The sequence below is a fragment of the Coloeus monedula genome (assembly GCF_965178545.1).
Source record: "Coloeus monedula genome assembly, chromosome: 34".
NCBI lineage: Eukaryota > Metazoa > Chordata > Aves > Passeriformes > Corvidae > Coloeus > Coloeus monedula.
The window spans coordinates 1319703-1339922 of record NC_138814.1 but is presented as its reverse complement, the minus strand read 5'-3'; the positions used below and the strand labels follow the sequence as shown (position 1 = coordinate 1339922).

General features: G+C 64.5%; 2 protein-coding genes across 2 annotated transcripts; both read left to right on the top strand.

The window, feature by feature from the left end:
* Positions 1-287: 287 nt before the first annotated feature.
* LOC309583975 (scavenger receptor cysteine-rich domain-containing group B protein-like) lies at positions 288-6091 on the top strand (the record flags this gene model as incomplete). Its single annotated transcript, XM_082299864.1, has 8 exons — positions 288-354; positions 559-882; positions 1494-1519; positions 1604-1663; positions 1843-2146; positions 2774-3085; positions 3744-3869; positions 6039-6091. The coding sequence occupies 8 exons, from the start codon at positions 288-290 to the stop codon at positions 6089-6091; spliced, it is 1272 nt and encodes a 423-aa protein (XP_082155990.1).
* A 2332-nt stretch (positions 6092-8423) lies between these two features.
* Positions 8424-13292, top strand: LOC309583974 (uncharacterized protein; the record flags this gene model as incomplete). Its single annotated transcript, XM_082299863.1, has 4 exons — positions 8424-8541; positions 8893-11966; positions 12126-12341; positions 12855-13292. The coding sequence occupies exons 2-4, from the start codon at positions 8901-8903 to the stop codon at positions 13290-13292; spliced, it is 3720 nt and encodes a 1239-aa protein (XP_082155989.1). The 5' UTR covers positions 8424-8541; positions 8893-8900.
* Between the last annotated feature and the right edge of the window lie 6928 nt (positions 13293-20220).

The following is a 20220-nucleotide window of genomic DNA, read 5'->3' as shown; positions in this document are numbered from 1 at the left end:
TCCCACCTGGGGGCACCTGGGGGGCACCTGGGGGGGGCTGGGCAGGTAAATCCCACCTGGGGGCACCTGGGGGCACCTTGGGGACCTTAAACCATTGGGGAGCCCCTCACCTGTCCCGACCCCTCACCTGTGCCCCAGCTCAGCCCACGTGGGACCTTCACCTGTCCCGGAGCCTCGCCTGTGCCCGAGCTCACCTGTCCTCACCTGTACCTGAGCTCACCTGTCCTCACCTGTACCTGAGCTCACCTGCCTTCACCTGTTCCTGCCCTCACCTGCCCTCACCTGCCATGAGGATTTGGGGGCCCCTTTACCTGCGCGCCCACCTGGGGCTGCTCCTGCACCTGTGGCTCTGCGGTGAGTGGGGCCCGGGGGGGGAGGGGGCGGGGGAGGGGGGAGGGGCACATGTGAGGGCCAGCCCCACCCCCCAGGCAACCCCGCCAGGTGCAGCTCGGGGCCAGAACTCACCTGAGCACCCCCTCCCCCCCCATCCACACCTGTGCGGGGTGAGGGGAGGATTCACCTGCCCCGGCTGAGCCCCCCCCTCACCTGCAGCCCCAGGTGCGGCCGGCCCCGCCCCGCTGCGCCTGGCCGGGGGCCCGCACAGGTGCGCGGGGCGCGTGGAGCTGTTCCACGCGGGCACCTGGGGCACGGTGTGCGACGACTCGTGGGACGCGGCGGCCGCGCAGGTCACCTGCCGCCAGGTGCGCTGCGGGCCCGCGCTGCCGCTGCCCCGCCCAGGTGAGTTCGGCACAGGTGAGGGGCCCATCTGGCTGGACGATGTCACCTGCACGGGCCACGAGGAGGCGCTGGAGCTGTGCCGGGCACGGCCCTGGGGCGAGCACAACTGCCACCATGGCGAGGACGCGGGCGTGGCGTGCGCAGGTGAGCGCGGGGCGGGCGGGGCAGGTGGGTGCGGGTGAGCACAGGTGGGAGCAGGTGGGTGCAGGTGGGAGCAGGTGGGGGCAGATGAGCACAGGTGGGTGCAGGTGGGTGCAGGTGGGTGCAGGTGGGGGCAGATGAGCACAGGTGGGTGCAGGTGGGTGCAGGAGGGAGCAGGTGGGTGCAGGTGAGCACAGGTGAGCACAGGTGGGAGCAGGTGGGTGCAGGTGAGCACAGGTGGGAGCAGGTGGGTGCAGGTGGGTGCAGGTGGGTGCAGGTGAGCACAGGTGAGCGCAGGTGGGTGCAGGTGGGTGCAGGTGGGTGCAGGTGAGCACAGGTGAGCACAGGTGGGAGCAGGTGGGTGCAGGTGAGCACAGGTGAGCACAGGTGGGTGCAGGTGGGAGCAGGAGGGAGTAGGTGGGTGCAGGTGGGTGCAGGTGGGGGCAGATGAGCACAGGTGGGTGCAGGTGGGTGCAGGTGGGTGCAGGTGAGCGCAGGTGGGTGCAGGTGGGTGCAGGTGGCAGCAGGTCGGTGCAGGTTCTCCAGGTGTGCCAGGTGCTCCAGGTGTGCCAGCTGTGCCAGGTGTGCCACTCCCCTCTTTCCCCCCCCCACAGGTGCTGATCCCCCGGTGCAGCCCCAGGTGCGTTCCCAGGTGGATCCCCAGGTGCTGCCCCGGGTGCAGCCCCAGGTTGGTGCCCAGGTTGATGCCCAGGTGCATCTGTAGGTGCTGCCCCAGGTGGACGGGCAGGCGGATGATGAGGTGGATGCCCACGTACAGCTGAAGGTGAGGCCCCAGGTGCCCCCCAGGTAACCCCCTGGTGCCCCCAGGAGATGCACAGGTGCCCCCAGGTGCCCCCCAGGTAACCCCCTGGTGCCCCCAGGAGATGCACAGGTGCCCCCAGGTGTCCCCCAGGTGTCCGCACGTGACCCCAGGTACCCCCAGGTGACCCCCGGTGCCCGCAGGTGCGGCTGGTGAACGGCTCCTCCAGGTGCGCGGGGCGGGTGGAGGTGCTGCACCTGGGCAGGTGGGGCACCGTGTGCGACGACACCTGGGACCTGGCGGACGCGCGGGTCACCTGCCGGCAGCTGGGCTGCGGCACCGCCGTCAGCGCACCTGGCCACGCCCGCTTCGGGCCGGGCACGGACCCCATCTGGCTGGACGGGACGCAGTGCACAGGTGAGGAGCTCACCTTGGCCCAGTGCCAGCTGCACCCCTGGGGCGAGCACAACTGCGGGCACAGCGAGGACGCCAGCGCCGTCTGCGCAGGTGAGGGCTCAGGTGGGCACTGGGGGCTCAGGTGGGGCTCAGGTGGGCACTGAGGGTTCGGGGGGGCTCAGGTGGGTGCTGTGGGCTCAGATGGGCTCAGGTGGGCTCAGGTGGGCACTGGCGGCTCAGGTGGGGCTCAGGTGGGTGCTGAGGGCTCAGGTGGGGCTCAGGTGGGCGCTGAGGGCTCAGGTGGGGCTCAGGTGGGCACTGAGGGTTCGGGGGGGCTCAGGTGGGGCTCAGGTGAGCTCAGGTGGGCACTGGGGGCTCAGGTGGGCGCTGTGGGCTCAGGTGGGCGCTGAGGGCTCAGGTGGGGATCAGGTGAGCTCAGGTGGGTTCAGGGGGGGCTCAGGTGGGTGCTGTGGGCTCAGATGGGCTCAGGTGGGTGCTGTGGGCTCTGGTGGGCACTGGTGGCTCAGGTGGGCTCAGGTGGGCGCTGGGGGCTCAGGTGGGCTCAGGTGAGCTCAGGTGGGGCTCAGGTGGGCGCTGTGGGCTCAGGTGGGGCTCAGGTGGGTGCTGTGGGCTCAGGTGAGCTCAGGTGGGGCTCAGGTAACAGCTGGGCTCTGCAGAGCCCAAGGCGGGTGCCCAGGTGTGGCCAGGTGTGCCCTGACCCTCCCCCTGCCCCCGCAGGTGCGGACCCCCCCCAGGTGCGGCTGCAGGGCGGCCCCGGGCCCTGCGCGGGGCAGGTGCAGGTGCTGCACAACCGCACCTGGCACCAGGTGTGCGGGCACCGCTGGGGCCTGCCCGAGGCGCAGGTGGTGTGCAGGCAGGTGGGCTGCGGGCCCGCCCTCAGCGCACCTGTGGGGCCGCCCGCGGCGGGGCCCTGGCTGGCCGGGCTCACCTGCCGCGGCTCCGAGGAGCTGCTGCTCGAGTGCCGCGGCATCGAGGCCGGCGCCTGCGCCTCAGGTGTGGCCGCCGCCGCCGCCTGCGCCGAGCCGCCAGGTGAGGGGAGCAGCCGGGGGCACCTGCGGGCACCTGCGGGCACCTGGGGGCACCTGCGGGCACCTGGCCGTGTCGGCGATCTCCTGTCCTCACCTGTCCTCGCGAATCTCACCTGATCTCACCCGTCCTCACCTGTCCCTCACCTGGCTCCGTGTCTTACCTGGCTGCCACACCTGTCCCTCACCTGTGTCACCTGTGTCACCTGTGTCACCTGTCCCTCCCCGGTCCCTCCCCTGTCCCTCACCTGTCCCAGGTGTTCCCTCCCCTGTCCCTCACCTGTCCCTCACCTGTCTCTCACCTGTCCCTCACCTGTCCCAGGTGTTCCCTCCCCTGTCCCTCCCCTGTCCCTCACCTGTCCCAGGTGTCCCTCCCCTGTCCCTCACCTGTCCCAGGTGTCCCTCCCCTGTCCCTCCCCTGTCCCTCACCTGTCCCAGGTGTTCCCTCCCCTGTCCCTCCCCTGTCCCTCACCTGTCCCAGGTGTTCCCTCCCCTGTCCCTCCCCTGTCCCTCACCTGTCCCAGGTGTCCCTCCCCTGTCCCTCACCTGTCCCAGGTGTCCCTCCCCTGTCCCTCACCTGTCCCTCACCTGTCCCTCACCTGTCCCAGGTGTTCCCTCACCTGTCCCTCCCCTGTCCCTCACCTGTCCCTCACCTGTCCCAGGTGTTCCGGGCTCCTGCGCGCTGCTGGAGGCGCTGCTGGGGGTGGGGGCAGGGCTCTGCGGGGCCCTGCTGGGCCTTTACCTGTGCGCCAGGTGCGCCCCCCCCCGCCGGGGCCGGCGCCACAAAGGTACGGCCGGGACCCCCCCAAAACCCCAAAAAAACCCAAAAAACCCCAAAACCCCCCAAAAAACCACCCCAAAACCCCCAAAACTCCCCCCAAAAAACCCCAAAACCCAAAAAAAACCAAAAAAAAACCCAAACCCCCCCCAAAAAAACCCAACCCCCCCAAAAAACCCAAAACCCCCCAAAAACCCAAAAAAACCCCCCAAAAAACCCCAACCCCCCCCCAAAAAACCCCAAAAACCCAAAAACCCCCAAAACTCCCCCAAAAAACCCCAACCCGCCCCCCAAAAAACCCAACCCCCCCCAAAAAACCCCAAAAACCCCAAAAAACCCCAAAAAAAAACCAAAAAACCCCCAACCCCCCCAAAAAATCCAAAACCCCAAAAACCCCCAAAACTCCCCCAAAAAACCCAAAACCCCCAAAACTCCCCCCAAAAAACCCCAAAAACCCTCAAAAAAACCCAAAACTCCCCCCCAAAACCCCCAAAAATCCCCCCCCAAAAACCCCAAAAACTCCCAAAACCCCCCCAAGAACCCCCCCGAAACCCCCCCAAACTCCCCCAAACCCCAAAAAATCCCCCCCAAAAAACCCAAAAACCTCCAAGTCCCCCAAAACCCCACAAAATCCCCCCAAAACTCAAAACCCGAAAAAACCCAAAAAAAACCCAAAAAACCCCAAAACTCCCCGCAAAAAAAAACCAAAACTCCCCCAACCCCCCCCAGAAAACCCCAAAACTCCCCCCAAAAAACCCCAAAAAAACCAAATTCTCCCAAAACGCCCCAAAAAATCCCAAAACCCCCAAAATCCCCCCCAAAAAATCCAAAAAAAAACCCCCAAAACCCCAAAACTCCCCCCAAAAAACCGCAAATTCCTCAACCCCCCCCAAAAAAACCCAACCCCACAAAACCCCCCAAAACCCCCAAAAACTTCCCCAAAAACCCCAAAACTCCCCCAACCCCCCTCCCAAAAAACCCAAAACTCCCCCAAAACTCTCCCCAAAAACTCCAAAACCCCCCAAAACTCCCCAAATTCCCTTAACCCCCCAAAACCCCCCCAGAAAACCCCAACCCCCCCCAAAAAAACCAAAACTCCCCCCAAACCCCAAAAACCCCTCCCCAAAACCCCCCCAAAAAACCCCAAAACTCCCCCAAAAAAACCAATTCCCCCAAACCCCCCCAAAAAAATCCCAACCCCCCCAAAACCCCCACAAAACCCCCCCCAAAAACCCAAAAAACCCCAAAACTCCCCCCAAAAACCCCAAAATTCCCCCCCAACCCCCCCAAATTCCCCCAAACCCCCACAATCCCCCCAAAACTCCCCCCAAAAACTCCAAAACTCCCCCAAACCCGCCCATATTCCCCCACCCCCCCAAAAAAAAACCCAAAACTCCCCAAATTCCCCAAAACCCCCCCAAAAAAATCCTCATATACCCCACCCCCCCCAAAACCCCCCAAATTCCCCCAAAATCCCCCCAACCCCCCCCAGAAAACCCCAAAACTCCCCAAAACCCCTCCCAAAACTCTCCCCAAAAAAACCCCAAAACCCCCAAATCTCCCCCAAAAAAACCCAAAACCCCCAAATCTCCCCAAAAAACCCCAAATCTCCCCCAAAAAAACCCCAAAACCCCTCAGGGACCCGCCGGGCCCCCAACCCCAAAACCCTCAGGTGACCCCAAAATCCCCCCCGGGACCCCCCCAAATCCATCCCGAACCCTCCAAGACCCCTCCCCAAAATCCCCTGGGAAGATTTGGGGGGGATTTGGGGGATTTGGGGGTTCCTGGGTGGGGTTTTGGGGGGTCCTGAGGGGTTTTGGGGGATCCTGAGGGTTTTGGGCGTCCCTGGGGGTTTTTGGGGGGTCCGGGGGGGATTTTGGGGGGTGCGGGGGGGATTTTGGGGGGTCCTGGAGGGGTTTGGGGGGGGGCTGGAAGGAGTTTTGGGGGGGTCCTTCCGGAATTTGGGGGTCCTGGAGGGATTTTGGGGGATCCTGAGAGTTTTGGGGGGTCCTGCAGGGGATTTGGGGGTCTCTGGGTGGGGTTTCGGGGGGTCCTGAGAGGTTTGGGGGGAATTCTGGGGAATTTGGGGGTCCCTGGGTGGGGTTTTGGGGGGTCCTGGGGGAATTTGGGGGTCCCGGGGGGGGTCCTGAGGGTCCCTCCCCCCCCCCCAATTTCGCAGGGGAGCCGCTGATCCCGGAGCCGGAGGAGCCGCCGAGCGCAGCGGAGCCGTAGGGACCCCCCAAAAATCACCCGGGACCCCCCAAAAATCACCCGGGACATCCCAAAAATCACCCGGGAACCCCCAAAAATCACCCGGGACATCCCAAAAATCACAAGGGACCCCCCAAAAATCACCCGGAACACCCCAAAAATCACCCGGGAACCCCAAAAATCACTCGGAACACCCCAAAATCACCCGGAACACCCCAAAAATCACCCGGGAACCCCCAAAAGCACCCGGGAACCCCCAAAAATCACCCGGGAACCCCTAAAAAGCACTCGGGACCCCCCAAAAATCACCCGGAACACCCCAAAAATCACCCGGGAACCCCCAAAAGCACCCGGGAACCCCCAAAAAGCACCCGGGACATCCCAAAAATCACCCGGGACCCCCCAAAAATCACCCGGGACATCCCAAAAATCACCCGGGACCCCCCAAAAATCACCCGGGACATCCCAAAAAATCACAAGGGACCCCCCAAAAATCACCCGGGACCCCCAAAAATCACTCGGGAACCCCCAAAATCACCCGGGAACCCCCAAAAAGCACCCGGGAACCCCCAAAATCACCCGGAACACCCCAAAAACCACCCGGGAACCCCCAAAAAGCACCTGGGACACCCCAAAAATCACCCGGGACACCCCAAAAATCACCCGGGAATCCCAAAAATCAATCGGAACACCCCAAAAATCACCCGGAACACCCCAAAAATCACCCGGGAACCCCCAAAAAGCACCTGGGATCCCCGAAAAGCACCTGGGAACCCCAAAAATCACCCGGGACACCCCAAAAATCACTCGGGACCCCCCAAAAATCACCCGGGACACCCCAAAAATCAACCGGAACCCCCAAAAATCACCCGGGACACCCCAAAAATCACCCGGGAACCCCCAAAATCACCCGGGAACCCCCAAAAAGCACCTGGGACCCCCAAAAATCACAAGGGACACCCCAAAAATCACCCGGGACATCCCAAAAATCACCCGGGAACCCCCAAAATCACCCGGGAACCCCCAAAAAGCACCTGGGACCCCCAAAAATCACAAGGGACCCCCCAAAAATCATCCGGAACACCCTAAAAATCACCCGGGAACCCCCAAAATCACCCGAGAACCCCCAAAAATCACCCGGGAACCCCCAAAATCACCCGAGAACCCCCAAAAATCACCCGGGAACCCCCAAAATCACCCGGGAACCCCCAAAAATCACCCGGGAACCCCTAAAAAGCACTCGGGACCCCCCAAAAATCACCCAGAACACCCCAAAAATCACCCGGGAACCCCCAAAAAGCACCTGGGATCCCCGAAAAGCACCTGGGAACCCCCAAAAATCACCCGGGACACCCCAAAAATCACCCGGGACACCCCAAAAATCACTCGGGACCCCCAAAAATCACCCGGGACACCCCAAAAATCAACCGGAACCCCCAAAAATCACCCGGGACACCCCAAAAATCACCCGGGAACCCCTAAAAAGCACTCGGGACCCCCCAAAAATCACCCGGAACACCCCAAAAATCACCCGGGAATCCCAAAAATCACTCGGGAACCCCCAAAAAGCACCTGGGATCCCCGAAAAGCACCTGGGAACCCCAAAAATCACCCGGGACACCCCAAAAATCACTCGGGACCCCCCAAAAATCACCCGGGACACCCCAAAAATCAACCGGGACACCCCAAAAATCAACCGGAACCCCCAAAAATCACCCGGGACACCCCAAAAATCACCCGGGAACCCCCAAAATCACCCGGGAACCCCCAAAAAGCACCTGGGACCCCCAAAAATCACCTGGGACACCCCAAAAATCACCCGGGACACCCCAAAATCACCCGGGAACCCCCAAAAATCACTCGGGACACCCCCAAAAATCACCCTGGACACCCCAAAAATCACCGGGGACCCCAAAAATCACCCGGAGACCCCCAAAAATCACCCGGGACCCCCCAAATCACCTGGGACTCCCCAGAAATCACCCAGGAACCCCAAAAACACCCGGGAACCCCAAAAATCACCTGGGACACCCCAAAAATCACCTGTGACCAGCCCCGCCCGCCCAGAACGGCTGGGGAAGCCCCTCCCCCTTGTATTTATTCACCCCCAGCCTTGAAATACCCTCCAAACCCAGTAAAAACCAGTAAGAACCAGTAAGAACCAGTAAAGGCCGCTAAAAGCGGAGCGGGACTACATTACCCAGAGTGCACCGCGCGCGGTTTCCGGTGGGGGGGAGCGGCCCGGCCGAGGGGGCGTGGCCTGGGCGGCGGCGGCGAAGGCGGGAAGCGGAGGGGGCGTGGCCTCGTGAGGCGGAGGGGGCGTGGCCTCGTGAGGCGGAGGGGGCGTGGCCTCGTGAGGCGGCGCGGCCCGGGCGTTGCGCGGCGGCGGCGGCGGGATCGGCCCGGCCCCGGTTCTGCCCCCGGTTCCTGGCCCGGTGCCGGCCCCGGCGGAGTCTCCGCGAGCCCAGGGGGTGAGCGGGGAGCGGGGCAGGAGGAGGAAGAGGAGGAGGAAGCGGCGGGGCCGCGGCGGCGGCGCCTGCGCGGGGCGGGCCTGGAGAGGGCGGGGCCTGAGGGGCTGAGGGGAGAAGGGGCGGGGGCTGAGGGCGGGGAGGGGCGGGGCTTGATGGGTGGCCACGCCCCCGTCCGTGTTCCACACCCCCCCCCCCTTGTCGGGTCTGGGGTCTCACCTGCACACCTGGGATGGGTCTGGGGTCTCACCTGATCCCCCAGTGCTGGGTCTGGGCTCTCACCTGTCCCCGTGTTTCGGCTCTGGCCTCTCCCCCGTCACCTCCGGCCTCTCACCTGCGGCCGTGTCCCCTCAGGTGCGGCCATGGCGGGCGCAGCGCCCCCCGCAGGCGCCCCCGAGCACCCGTTCACCTGCCGGGAGTGCGGCAAATCCTTCCGCTGGTCCTCGCGCCTGGCGCATCACCTGCGCAGCCACACGGGCGAGCGGCCCTACCGCTGCCCCGAGTGCCCCAAGGCCTTCAAGGGCTCCTCCGCCCTCCTCTACCACCTGCGGGGCCACACGGGCGAGCGGCCCTACACCTGCGGCACCTGCGGCAAGAGCTTCAAGCGCTCCTCGCTGCTGCAGACGCACCTGCGCGTGCACACGGGGCTGCGCGCCTTCCAGTGCGCCCAGTGCGGCCTCACCTTCAAGTGGGCGTCCCACTACCAGTACCACCTGCGGCAGCACTCCGGCGAGCGGCCCTACCGCTGCCCCAGCTGCCCCAAGGCCTTCAAGAACTCGTCCAGCCTGCGGCGGCACCGGCACACGCACACGGGCGAGCGGCCGCACGCCTGCGGCACCTGCGGCAAGGCCTTCGCGCAGGCCACCAACCTGCGGCAGCACCTGCGGGTGCACACGGGCGAGCGGCCCTACAGCTGCGGCACCTGCGGCAAGAGCTTCACGCACTCGTCCAACCTGCAGCTGCACCGCCGCACGCACGGCCCTGCCCCGCGCTGCCCCGCCTGCGCCGCCGCCGCCTCGCCCGCCTGCCCGCACGGCCCCGCCGCTGCCGCCTCACCTGAGCCGCTCTGGAGGCCCCTGGGCGTCACCTGCGCCCAGCAGGAGGGGACGGGCGCGGTGCCGCCGCCGCACCGCTGCCTCACCTGCGGCAAGAGCTTCAAGAACGGCTCGGGGCTGGCGCGGCACCTGCCCGGCCACGGAGCCGCGCCCCAGCCGGGCGAGGCCGCGCCGGCCGCCGAGCCCCCCGCGCCGGCCGAGCGGCCGTACCGGTGCGGCGAGTGCGGCAAGGCCTTCAAGGGCTCCTCGGGGCTGCGCTACCACCTGCGGGACCACACGGGCGAGCGGCCCTACACCTGCGGCACCTGCGGCAAGAGCTTCAAGCGCTCCTCGCTGCTGCAGACGCACCTGCGCGTGCACACGGGGCTGCGCGCCTTCCAGTGCGCCCAGTGCGGCCTCACCTTCAAGTGGGCGTCCCACTACCAGTACCACCTGCGGCAGCACTCCGGCGAGCGGCCCTACCGCTGCCCCAGCTGCCCCAAAGCCTTCAAGAACTCGTCCAGCCTGCGGCGGCACCGGCACACGCACACGGGCGAGCGGCCGCACGCCTGCGGCACCTGCGGCAAGGCCTTCGCGCAGGCCACCAACCTGCGGCAGCACCTGCGGGTGCACACGGGCGAGCGGCCCTACAGCTGCGGCACCTGCGGCAAGAGCTTCACGCACTCGTCCAACCTGCAGCTGCACCGCCGCACGCACTCGGCCGCGCGGCCCTTCCGCTGCCCCGCCTGCCCCAAGGCCTTCGTCATGGCCGCCTACCTGCAGCGGCACCTGCGCACGCACGGCCCCGCGCCCGCCACGGCGCCGCCGGTGCCGCCCGTGAGCCTCGTGCTGCTGCCCGGCCCGCAGCGGCTGCAGCTCGTCACCGGCACCGCCGCGGCCCAAAAGGTGCTGCTGCTGCCCGCTCTGACTCGTGGCTCTGGGCACGCTCCGGGCACGCAGGTGGGCGAACAGGTGGGCAAACAGGTGGGCAGCGGGACACAGGCGTGGCACGGCGTCCTGTTTGTGCCCAGTGGGGGCGGTGAGGGGATGGGCGCCGGGGGGCAGCTGAGGGTGGCTGAGGTGACCGGGGTGACCGGGGTGACCGGGGTGGCGGGGGTCACAGGGGTGGCAGGGGTCACAGGGGTGACAGGTGTAGGTGTCACAGGGGTTACAGGTGTGACAGGAGTCACAGGTGTCACACGTGTGGGTGCCACAGGTGTCACAGGTGTAGGGGTCACAGGTGTCCAGCTCCAGGTGCTGCCAGTGGCCCCAGAGGTCACCAATGCCCAGGTGCCGCCACGGCTGCAGGTCAGCGATGGGCAGGGGCAGGCCCAGGAGGTCACCGGGGCCACAGGGGTCACAGGGGTCACAGGTGTGGGTGCCACAGGGGTCACAGGGCTGCAGCTCCAGGTGCTGCCGATGCCCTCGGAGGTGCCCAATGTCCAGCTCCAGGTGCTGCCGATGCCCTCAGAGGTGCCCAATGTCCAGCTCCAGGTGCTGCCGATGCCCTCGGAGGTGCCCAATGTCCAGCTCCAGGCGCTGCCGCCGCCACCTGAGGTCACCAAGGTGCAGCTCCAAGCAGGGGAGGTGACCAGTGTCCAGCTCCAGGCCACCGAGGTGCCCAATGTCCAGTTCCAGGCACTGCCGCCACCCTCAGGTGTCACCAACGTCCAGCTCCGGCTGTTGCCACCACTGGCAGAGGCCACCGAGGTGACCAAGGTCCAGCTCCAAGCAGGGGAAGTGACCAATGTCCAGCTCCAGGTGCTGCCACCACCTCCGGGTGTCACCAGTGTCCAGTTCCAGGTGTTGCCACCACCACCTGAGGTCACCAATGTCCAGCTCCAGGCCACCGAGGTGCCCAGTGTCCAGCTCCAGGTGCTGCCACCACCCCCTGAGGTCACCAAGGTCCAGCTGCAGGTGCTGCCACCACCCTCAGGTGTCACCAACGTCCAGCTCCAGGCCCTGCCCCTGCCCTCGGGTGTCCCCAGTGTCCAGCTCCAGGCCACCGAGGTGCCCAGTGTCCAGCTCCGGGTGTTGCCACCATCGGCAGAGGGCACCAGTGTCCATCTCCAGGCCACCAAGGTGCCCAACGTCCAGCTCCAGGTGTTGCCACCACCCTCGGGTGTCCCCAGTGTCCAGCTCCAGGCCACCGAGGTGCCCAATGTCCACCTGGAGCCCTTGGAGGTGCCCAGTGTCCACCTGGAGATGGCAGAGGTGCCCTCTGACCACCTGGACACCACTGAGGAGGTGCCAAACATCCACCTGGAGGTGCCCAGTGTCCACTTGGAGGCCACAGAGGAGGTGCCCGGTGCCCACCTGGACACCTTGGAGATGACCAATGTCCACCTGCACACGTCGGAAGTGCCCTCTGTCCACTTGGAGCCTCCTGAGGAGGTGCCCAGTGTCCAGCTGGAGGTGCCCAGTGCCCACCTGGTCACCACGGAGGTGCCCAGTGTCCAGCTGGAGGTGCCCAGTGCCCACCTGGTCACCTCCGAGGTGCACCTGGACCCCCCCTAGGAGGTGCCCAGTGTCCACCTGGAGCCCTCTGAGGAGGTGCCCAGTGCCCACCTGGACACATCAGAGGTGCCCAATGCCCACCTGGAGACCATAGAAATGCCCAGTGCCCACCTGGACACCTTGGAGATGACCAGTGCCCACCTGGAGGTGTCAGCGGTGCCCTCTGCCCACTTGGAACCCACGGAGAAAGTGCCCGGTGCCCACCTGGAGACCACGCAGGTGCCCAGTGTCCACCTGGAGACCACAGAGGAGGTGCCCAGTGCCCACCTGGAGCCAGCTGAGGTGACCAGTGCCCACCTGGACACACCTTGGAGGTGCCCAATGTTCACCTGGAGGTGCCCACTGCCCCCCTGGACCCTGCGGAGGTGCCCACTGCCCAACTGGAGACCACAGAGGACGTGCCCAATGTCCACCTGGAGGTGACCAATGCCCACCTGGACCCTGCTGAGGTGCCCAGTGCCCACCTGGAGGTGCCCGGTGCCCACCTGGAGAGCACGCAGATGCCCGGTGTCCACCTGGACACTATGGAGGAGGTGCCCAGTGTCCAGCTGGAGGTGCCCAGTGCCCACCTGGACACATCAGAGGTGCCCGGTGTCCACCTGGAGGTGCCCAATGCCCACCTGGACTCCCCGAGGAGGTGCCCAGTGTCCAGCTGGAGGTGCCCAATGCCCACCTGGACTCCCCGAGGAGGTGCCCAGTGCCCAGCTGGAGGTGCCCAATGCCCACCTGGACACCACAGAGGACGTGCCCAGTGTCCACCTGGAGGTGCCCAATGCCCACCTGGACCGTGCTGAGGTGCCCAGTGCCCACCTGGAGGTGCCCGGTGCCCACCTGGACACCACGGAGGAGGTGCCCAGTGTCCAGCTGGAGGTGCCCAGTGTCCAGCTGGACACATCAGAGGTGCCCAGTGCCCACCTGGAGGTGCCCAGTGCCCACCTGGACACATCAGAGGTGCCCAGTGCCCACCTGGAGGTGCCCAGTGCCCACCTGGACACATCAGAGGTGCCCAGTGTCCAGCTGGAGGTGCCCGGTGCCCACCTGGACACATCAGAGGTGCCCAGTGTCCAGCTGGAGGTGCCCAGTGTCCAGCTGGACACATCAGAGGTGCCCAGTGTCCAGCTGGAGGTGCCCGGTGCCCAGCCGGACCCTGCTGAGGTGCCCGGTGCCCACCTCTCTCACCTGCTCACCTGTGCCCGCAGGTGAGGGGGGGTCTGGGGGTGCCAGGGGGGCACCAGGGGGCGCTCTCGTGTCAATAAAGGCGCCCCTCCCCCCCCACTGCGGCTCGTGCTTCCGGGAGGGCGGGGCCTGGGAAGGGGGTGGGGCCTGGGAAGGGGGCGGGGTCTGTGAAGGGGCGGGGCCTGGGAAGGGGGCGGGGCCTGGGAAGGCCCCTGGGGGTTACTGGGAGCACTGGGAGTGGGGGCTGGGCAGTTTTATCTCCCAGCGTGGCCCTGGTGATTCCCAGTATGGCCCCAGTAGGGTCCCAGTACAGCCCAGCAGCCTCCCAGTATGGCCTCAGTATGGCCCCAGTACAGCCCAGCAGCCTCCCAGTATGGCCCCAGTAGGGTCCCAGTACAGCCCAGCAGCCTCCCAGTATGGCCCCAGTATGGCCCCAGTACAGCCCAGCTGGCTCCCAGTATGGCCCCAGTACAGCCCAGCAGGCTCCCAGTATGGCCCCAGTATGGCCCCAGTATGGCCCAGCTGGCTCCCAGTATGGCCCCAGTATGGCCCCAGTATGGCCCAGCTGGCTCCCAGTATGGCCCCAGTATGGCCCCAGTACAGCCCAACTGGCTCCCAGTATGGCCCCAGTATAGCCCCAGTCCACCCCAGCCTGCTCCCAGTATGGCCCCAGTATGGCCCCAGTACAGCCCAGCTGGCTCCCAGTATGGCCCCAGTACAGCCCAGCAGGCTCCCAGTATGGCCCCAGTATGGCCCAGCTGGCTCCCAGTATGGCCCCAGTATGGCCCCAGTATGGCCCAGCTGGCTCCCAGTATGGCCCCAGTATGGCCCCAGTACAGCCCAACTGGCTCCCAGTATGGCCCCAGTATAGCCCCAGTCCACCCCAGCCTGCTCCCAGTATGGCCCCAGTACAGCCCAGCTGCCTCCCAGTATGGCCCCAGTATGGTCCCAGTACGGCCTAACCGACTCCCAGTATGGCCCCAGTACGGCCCAACTGCCTCCCAGTATGGCCCCAGTATGATTCCCAGTACAGCCCAGCAGGTTCCCAGTATGGCCCCAGTATGATTCCCAGTACAGCCCAGTTGGCTCCCAGTACGGCCCCAGTATGGCCCCAGTATGGCCCAACCGACTCCCAGTATGGCCCCAGTATAGCCCCAGTATGATTCCCAGTATGGCCCCAGTGATTCCCAGTATGGGCCCAGCATCACCCAGTACAGTCCAACCGATTCCCAGTATTCCCCAGTATGGCCCCAGTGATTCCCAGTATCCCCCAGTACGGCCCCAGTGTCTCCCCAGTATGGCCCAAATGACTCCCAGTACACCCTCCTTATCCCCCCAGTATGGCCCCAGTACCCCCCAGTCCATCCCAGTATCCCCCCAGTATGGCCCAGTCCATCCCAGTATCCCCCCAGTGCCCCCAGTCCCTTCCCAGTCCCTTCCAGTTTCCCCCCAGCCCCTCCCAGTCCTTTCCCAGTTCCCCTCAGTGCCTCCCAGTCCCTCCCAGTTCCCCCCCCAGTCCTCCCCAGTGCTTCCCAGTCCCTCCCAGTCCCCTCCCAGTCCCTCCCCAGCCCCTCCCAGTCCCTCCCAGTCCCCTCCCAGTTCCCTCAGTCCCTTCCAGTTTCCCCCCAGTCCCTCCCAGTTCCCCTCCACACTCCCTCCCAGTCCTTCCCAGTCCCGTCCCAGTCCCTCCCAGTCCCCTCCCAGTCTCCCCCAGTCCCTTCCAGTTCCCCCCAGTCCCCCCCAGCCCCCCCCAGTTCCCTCCCAGTTCCTTCCCAGTGCTTCCCAGTGCTTCCCAGTCCCCTCCCACTCCCTCCCAGTGCCCCCCAGTCCCTTCCCACTGCCCCCCAGTTCCCCCCCAGTCCCCCCCAGTCCCCTCCCAGTCCCCTCCCAGTCCCTCCCAGTCCCTCCCAGTTCCCGCTGCCCGGCCCCTCCCCCCCGGTTATTTCGGGCCCCCCGCACCTGTCCCTGCCCCTCCCCCACCCGGGCCCCCCGCCAGGGCCCCTCCCCCACCCGGGACAGGGACTGGGAGGGACTGGGAGGGACTGGGGGGGACTGGGGGGGACTGGGGGGGGATTTCAATGCACTGGGAGTACTGGGAGGGCACTGGAATGAACTGGGAGGGGGTTTCAGTGCACTGGGAGGGCACTGGAATGAACTGGGATGCACTGGGAAGGCACTGGGATGAACTGGGAGGGCACCAGGAAGGCACTGGGAGGGTACTGGGATGAACTGGGAGGGCACTGGGAAGGCACCGTGATAAACTGGGAGGGCACTGGGATAAACTGGGATGTACTGAGAGGGCACTGGGATGAACTGGGAGGGCACTGGGATAAACTGGGATGAACTGGAATGAACTGGGAAGGCACTGGGATGCACTGGGATGAACTGGGAAGGCACTGGGACGAACTGGGAGGGCACTGGGAAGGCACTGGGATGAACTGGGATGAACTGGGAGGGCACTGGGATGCACTGGGAGGGCACTGGGATGAACTGAGATGAACTGGGAAGGCACTGGGATGAACTGGGAGGGCACTGGGATAAACTGGGATGCACTGGGAAGGCACTGGGACGAACTGGGAGGGCACTGGGAAGGCACTGGGATGCACTGGGATGAACTGGGAGGGCACTGGGATGCACTGGGAGGGCACTGGGATGAACTGAGATGAACTGGGAAGGCACTGGGATGAACTGGGATGCACTGGGAGGGCACTGGGAGGGCACTGGGATGCACTGGGATGAACTGGGAGGGCACTGGGATGCACTGGGAGGGCACTGGGAGGGCACTGGGATGCACTGGGATGAACTGGGAGGGCACTGGGATGCACTGGGAGGCCACTGGGATGAACTGGGATGCACTGGGATAAACTGGGATGCACTGGGAGGGCACTGGGATGAACTGGGATGCACTGGGATAAACTGGGATGAACTGGGAGGGCACTGGGATGAACTGGGAGGGCACTGGGAGGGCACTGGGATGAACTGAGATGAACTGGGAAGGCACTGGGAAGAACTGGGATGAACTGGGACGAACTGGGAGGGCACTGGGAAGGCACTGGGATGAACTGGGATGCACTGGGAAGGCACTGGGATGAACTGGGAAGGCACTGGGATGCACTGGGATGCACTGGGAAGGCACTGGGATGAACTGGGATGAACTGGGAGGGCACTGGGATGCACTGGGAGGGCACTGGGAGGCCACTGGGATGCACTGGGAGGGCACTGGGATGAACTGGGATGCACTGGGAGGGCACTGGGATGAACTGGGATGCACTGGGATGCACTGGGATGGCACTGGGATGAACTGGGAGGGCACTGGGAGGGCACTGGGATGAACTGGAATGAACTGGGATGAACTGGGAGGCCCTGGACGGGCCCTAATTAGCGGCTGATTAATTAGCGGGCCCGCTCCGTTAATGACCCGAGCAGGGTTAATTACTGGGGGCTCTAATTAATTACCGAGGCGGGGTTAATTAGCGCGGGTAATTAATGACCAGGGTGTGCTAATTACCGAGGCCTTCGGATTAATTAGCAGGGGTTAATTAGCGGGGGAGCATTAATTAACTACAGGCGGGGGGTTAATTAGCGGGGTGAGGATTAATTACCTGCAGATGATTAATTACCGGGGGAGGGGTTAATTAAAGCCCAGGGGTTAATTAACGGGGGGGTTAATTCATTAATTACCGGCGGATTCTGATTAATTGCCGGTGGGTTGTGGTTAATTACCGGGGGGATAATTAATTACCGGGGATAATTAATTACCGGGGGCAGCTACCGCGGGGGAGGGGGGGGGTGTTAATTAACTTGGGGGCAATTAATTGTGGGGGAGGGGGATGATTAATTAGCGGGGTGAGGGGTTAATTACGGGGCAGGTTAATTGCAATCGGGGGGAGGGAAATGATTAATTAATGACCAGGGGAAGATTAATTACGGGGGAGGGGAGGTGTTAATTAAGGGGCTGGTTAATTAATTAGGGGGCTGGTTAATTAGGGGGAAGGTTAATTAGGGGGATGATGAATTAGGGGGATGGCTAATTAGGGGGATGATTAATTAATTAGGAGGATGGTTAATTAATTAGGAGGAAGGTTAATGAGGGGGATGGTTAATTAATGAGGGGGATGGTTAATTGGGGGGTGGTTAATTAGGGGCCGCCGCCGGCCGCAGGGGTTAATTACCGCGGGCATTAATTAGCGGCTCAGGGCAGCGACCGCGACAGGTGCGGAGAGAGGGGGGGAGGGGAGGGGAGGGGGGCACTGGGAGGGACTGGGGGGGACTGGGAGGGACTGGGGGGGATTGGGGGTCACTGGGAGGCACTGGGAGGACACTGGGAGGGCACTGGGAGGGCACTGGGGGGGACTGGGAGGGCACTGGGAGGGACTGGGGGGGGATTGGGGGTCACTGGGAGGCACTGGGAGGGCACTGGGAGGGCACTGGGAGGGCACTGGGGGGGACTGGGAGGGCACTGGGAGGGCACTGGGGGGGACTGGGAGGGCACTGGGAGGGGGGGTTGGGGCACTGGGAGGGACTGGGAGGGCACTGGGAGGGACTGGGGGGGGACTGGGAGGGGTTTCAGGGCACTGGGCTGTACTGGGAGGCACTGGGAAGGTGTATTGGGGCACTGGGTTATACTGGGAGGCACTGGGAGGACACTGGGCTATACTGGGAGGGCACTCGGCTATACTGGGGGGCGCTGGGAGGGCACTGGGTTATACTGGGAGGCGCTGGGAGGGCACTGGGAGGCACTGGGAGGGTGTATTGGGGCACTGGGCTATACTGGGAGGCACTGGGAGGGTACTGGGTTATACTGGGAGGCACTGGGAGGGCACTGGGTTATACTGGGAGGGCACTGGGTTATACTGGGAGGCACTGGGAGGGCACTGGGTTATACTGGGAGGGCACTGGGTTATACTGGGAGGCACTGGGAGGGCACTGGGTTATACTGGGAGGCACTGGGAGGGGATTTGGGCCGGACTGGGAAGGATTGGGCCGGGGTTTGGGGTATACTGGGCTATACTGGGATGGACTGGGAGGTGCTGGGATGGGTCCAGTCCTTGGCAGAGGGTTTGGGGACACCCCCAGTATGGCCCAGTATGGCCCAGTATGGTCCCAGTATGGCCCCAGTATGCACCAGTATCCCCCAGTGCTGCCCAACTGGCTCCCAGTATGGTCCCAGTATGGCCCAGTACAGCCCAACTGGCTCCCAGTATGGTCCCAGTACTGCCCAACTGGCTCCCAGTATGGTCCCAGTATGGCCCAGTACAGCCCAACTGGCTCCAGTATGGCCCCAGTATGGCCCAGCTGGCTCCCAGTATGGTCCCAGTATGGCCCCAGTACTGCCCAACTGGCTCCCAGTATGCCCCAGTATAGCCCCAGCACAGCCCAACTCACTCCCAGTATGCCCCAGTACAGCCCAACTCACTCCCAGTATGCCCCAGTACTGCCCAACTCACTCCCAGTATGCCCCAGTATGCCCCAGTATAGCCCCAGTACAGCCCAACTCACTCCCAGTATGCCCCAGTATGGCCGCAGTACAGCTCCACATGCACTCAAGTGCCCTCCCAGTCCATCCCAGTGCCCCCCCAAAGCTCCTCCCAGTATAACCCAGTACCTCCCAGTGCCCCCCCAAAGCTCCTCCCAGTATAACCCAGTACCTCCCAGTGCCCCCCCAAACTCCTCCCAGTATAATCCAGTGCCCCCAAAACTCCTCCCAGTATAACCCAGTGTATCCCAGTGCTCCCCCAAAACTCCTCCCAGTATAACCCAGTGTATCCCAGTGCCCCCCAAAACTCCTCCCAGTATAACCCAGTGTATCCCAGTGCCCCCCAAAACTCCTACCAGTATAATCCAGTGCCCCCCAAAACTCCTCCCAGTATAATCCAGTGCTCCACAAACCCCCTCCCAGTATAACCCAGTATATCCCAGTGCATTCAAACCCCCTCCCAGTCCCTCCCAGTGCACTGAGAGCCACTTGCACTGGGAGCACTGGGGACACTGGGAGCACTGGGAGGAACTGGGAGTGACTGGGGACACTGGGACAGACTGGGAGCACTGGGGGGCACTGGGAGCTGTGGAAGCTCTGGGGGCACTGGGATGGACTGGGAGCACTGGGGGCACTGGGAGAACTGGGGGCACTGGGACTGACTGGGAGCTCTGGGATCACTGGGGGCACTGGGGGGCACTGGGATGGACTGGGATCACTGGGGGCACTGGGAACACTGGCGACACTGGGGGCACTGGGAGCACTGGGGGCACTGGGATGGACTGGGAGGCACTGGGAGGCACTGGGATGGACTGGGAGCACTGGGGGCACTGGGATCAATGGGGGCACTGGGGAGCACTGAGAGAACTGGGGGACACTGGGGGCACTGGGGACACTGGGACAGACTGGGGACACTGGGGGGGCACTGGGCGAACTGGGGGCACTGGGGGGGCACTGGGATGGACTGGGAGCCCCGGGATCACTGGGGGGAGCACTGGGGACACCGGAACGGACTGGGGGGCACTGGGGGCACTGGGGAGTACTGGGGAGGGCACTGGGATGGACTGGGGGGCACTGGGGAGTACTGGGAGGCACTGGGGACACTGTCCCCCCCCGTGTCCCCTCTGTCCCTCTGTCCCTCTGTCCCTCTGTCCCCTCTGTCCCTCTGTCCCCCTGTCCCTCTGTCCCCCTGTCCCTCTGTCCCTCTGTCCCTCTGTCCCCCTGTCCCTCTGTCCCTCTGTCCCTCTGTCCCTCTGTCCCTCTGTCCCCTCTCTGTCCCTCTGTCCCTCTGTCCCCTCTCTGTCCCTCTGTCCCTCTGTCCCTCTGTCCCTCTGTCCCTCTGTCCTCTCTCTGTCCCTCTGTCCCTCTGTCCCTCTGGCCCCCCCGCCTGGCGCTGCCCCCCCGGCCGTGCCCATCTTTGGCCGTGTCCCCACGTGGCGCCGCGCGCAGGTGGCACCGGCCGGGAAACTCTGAGTCACA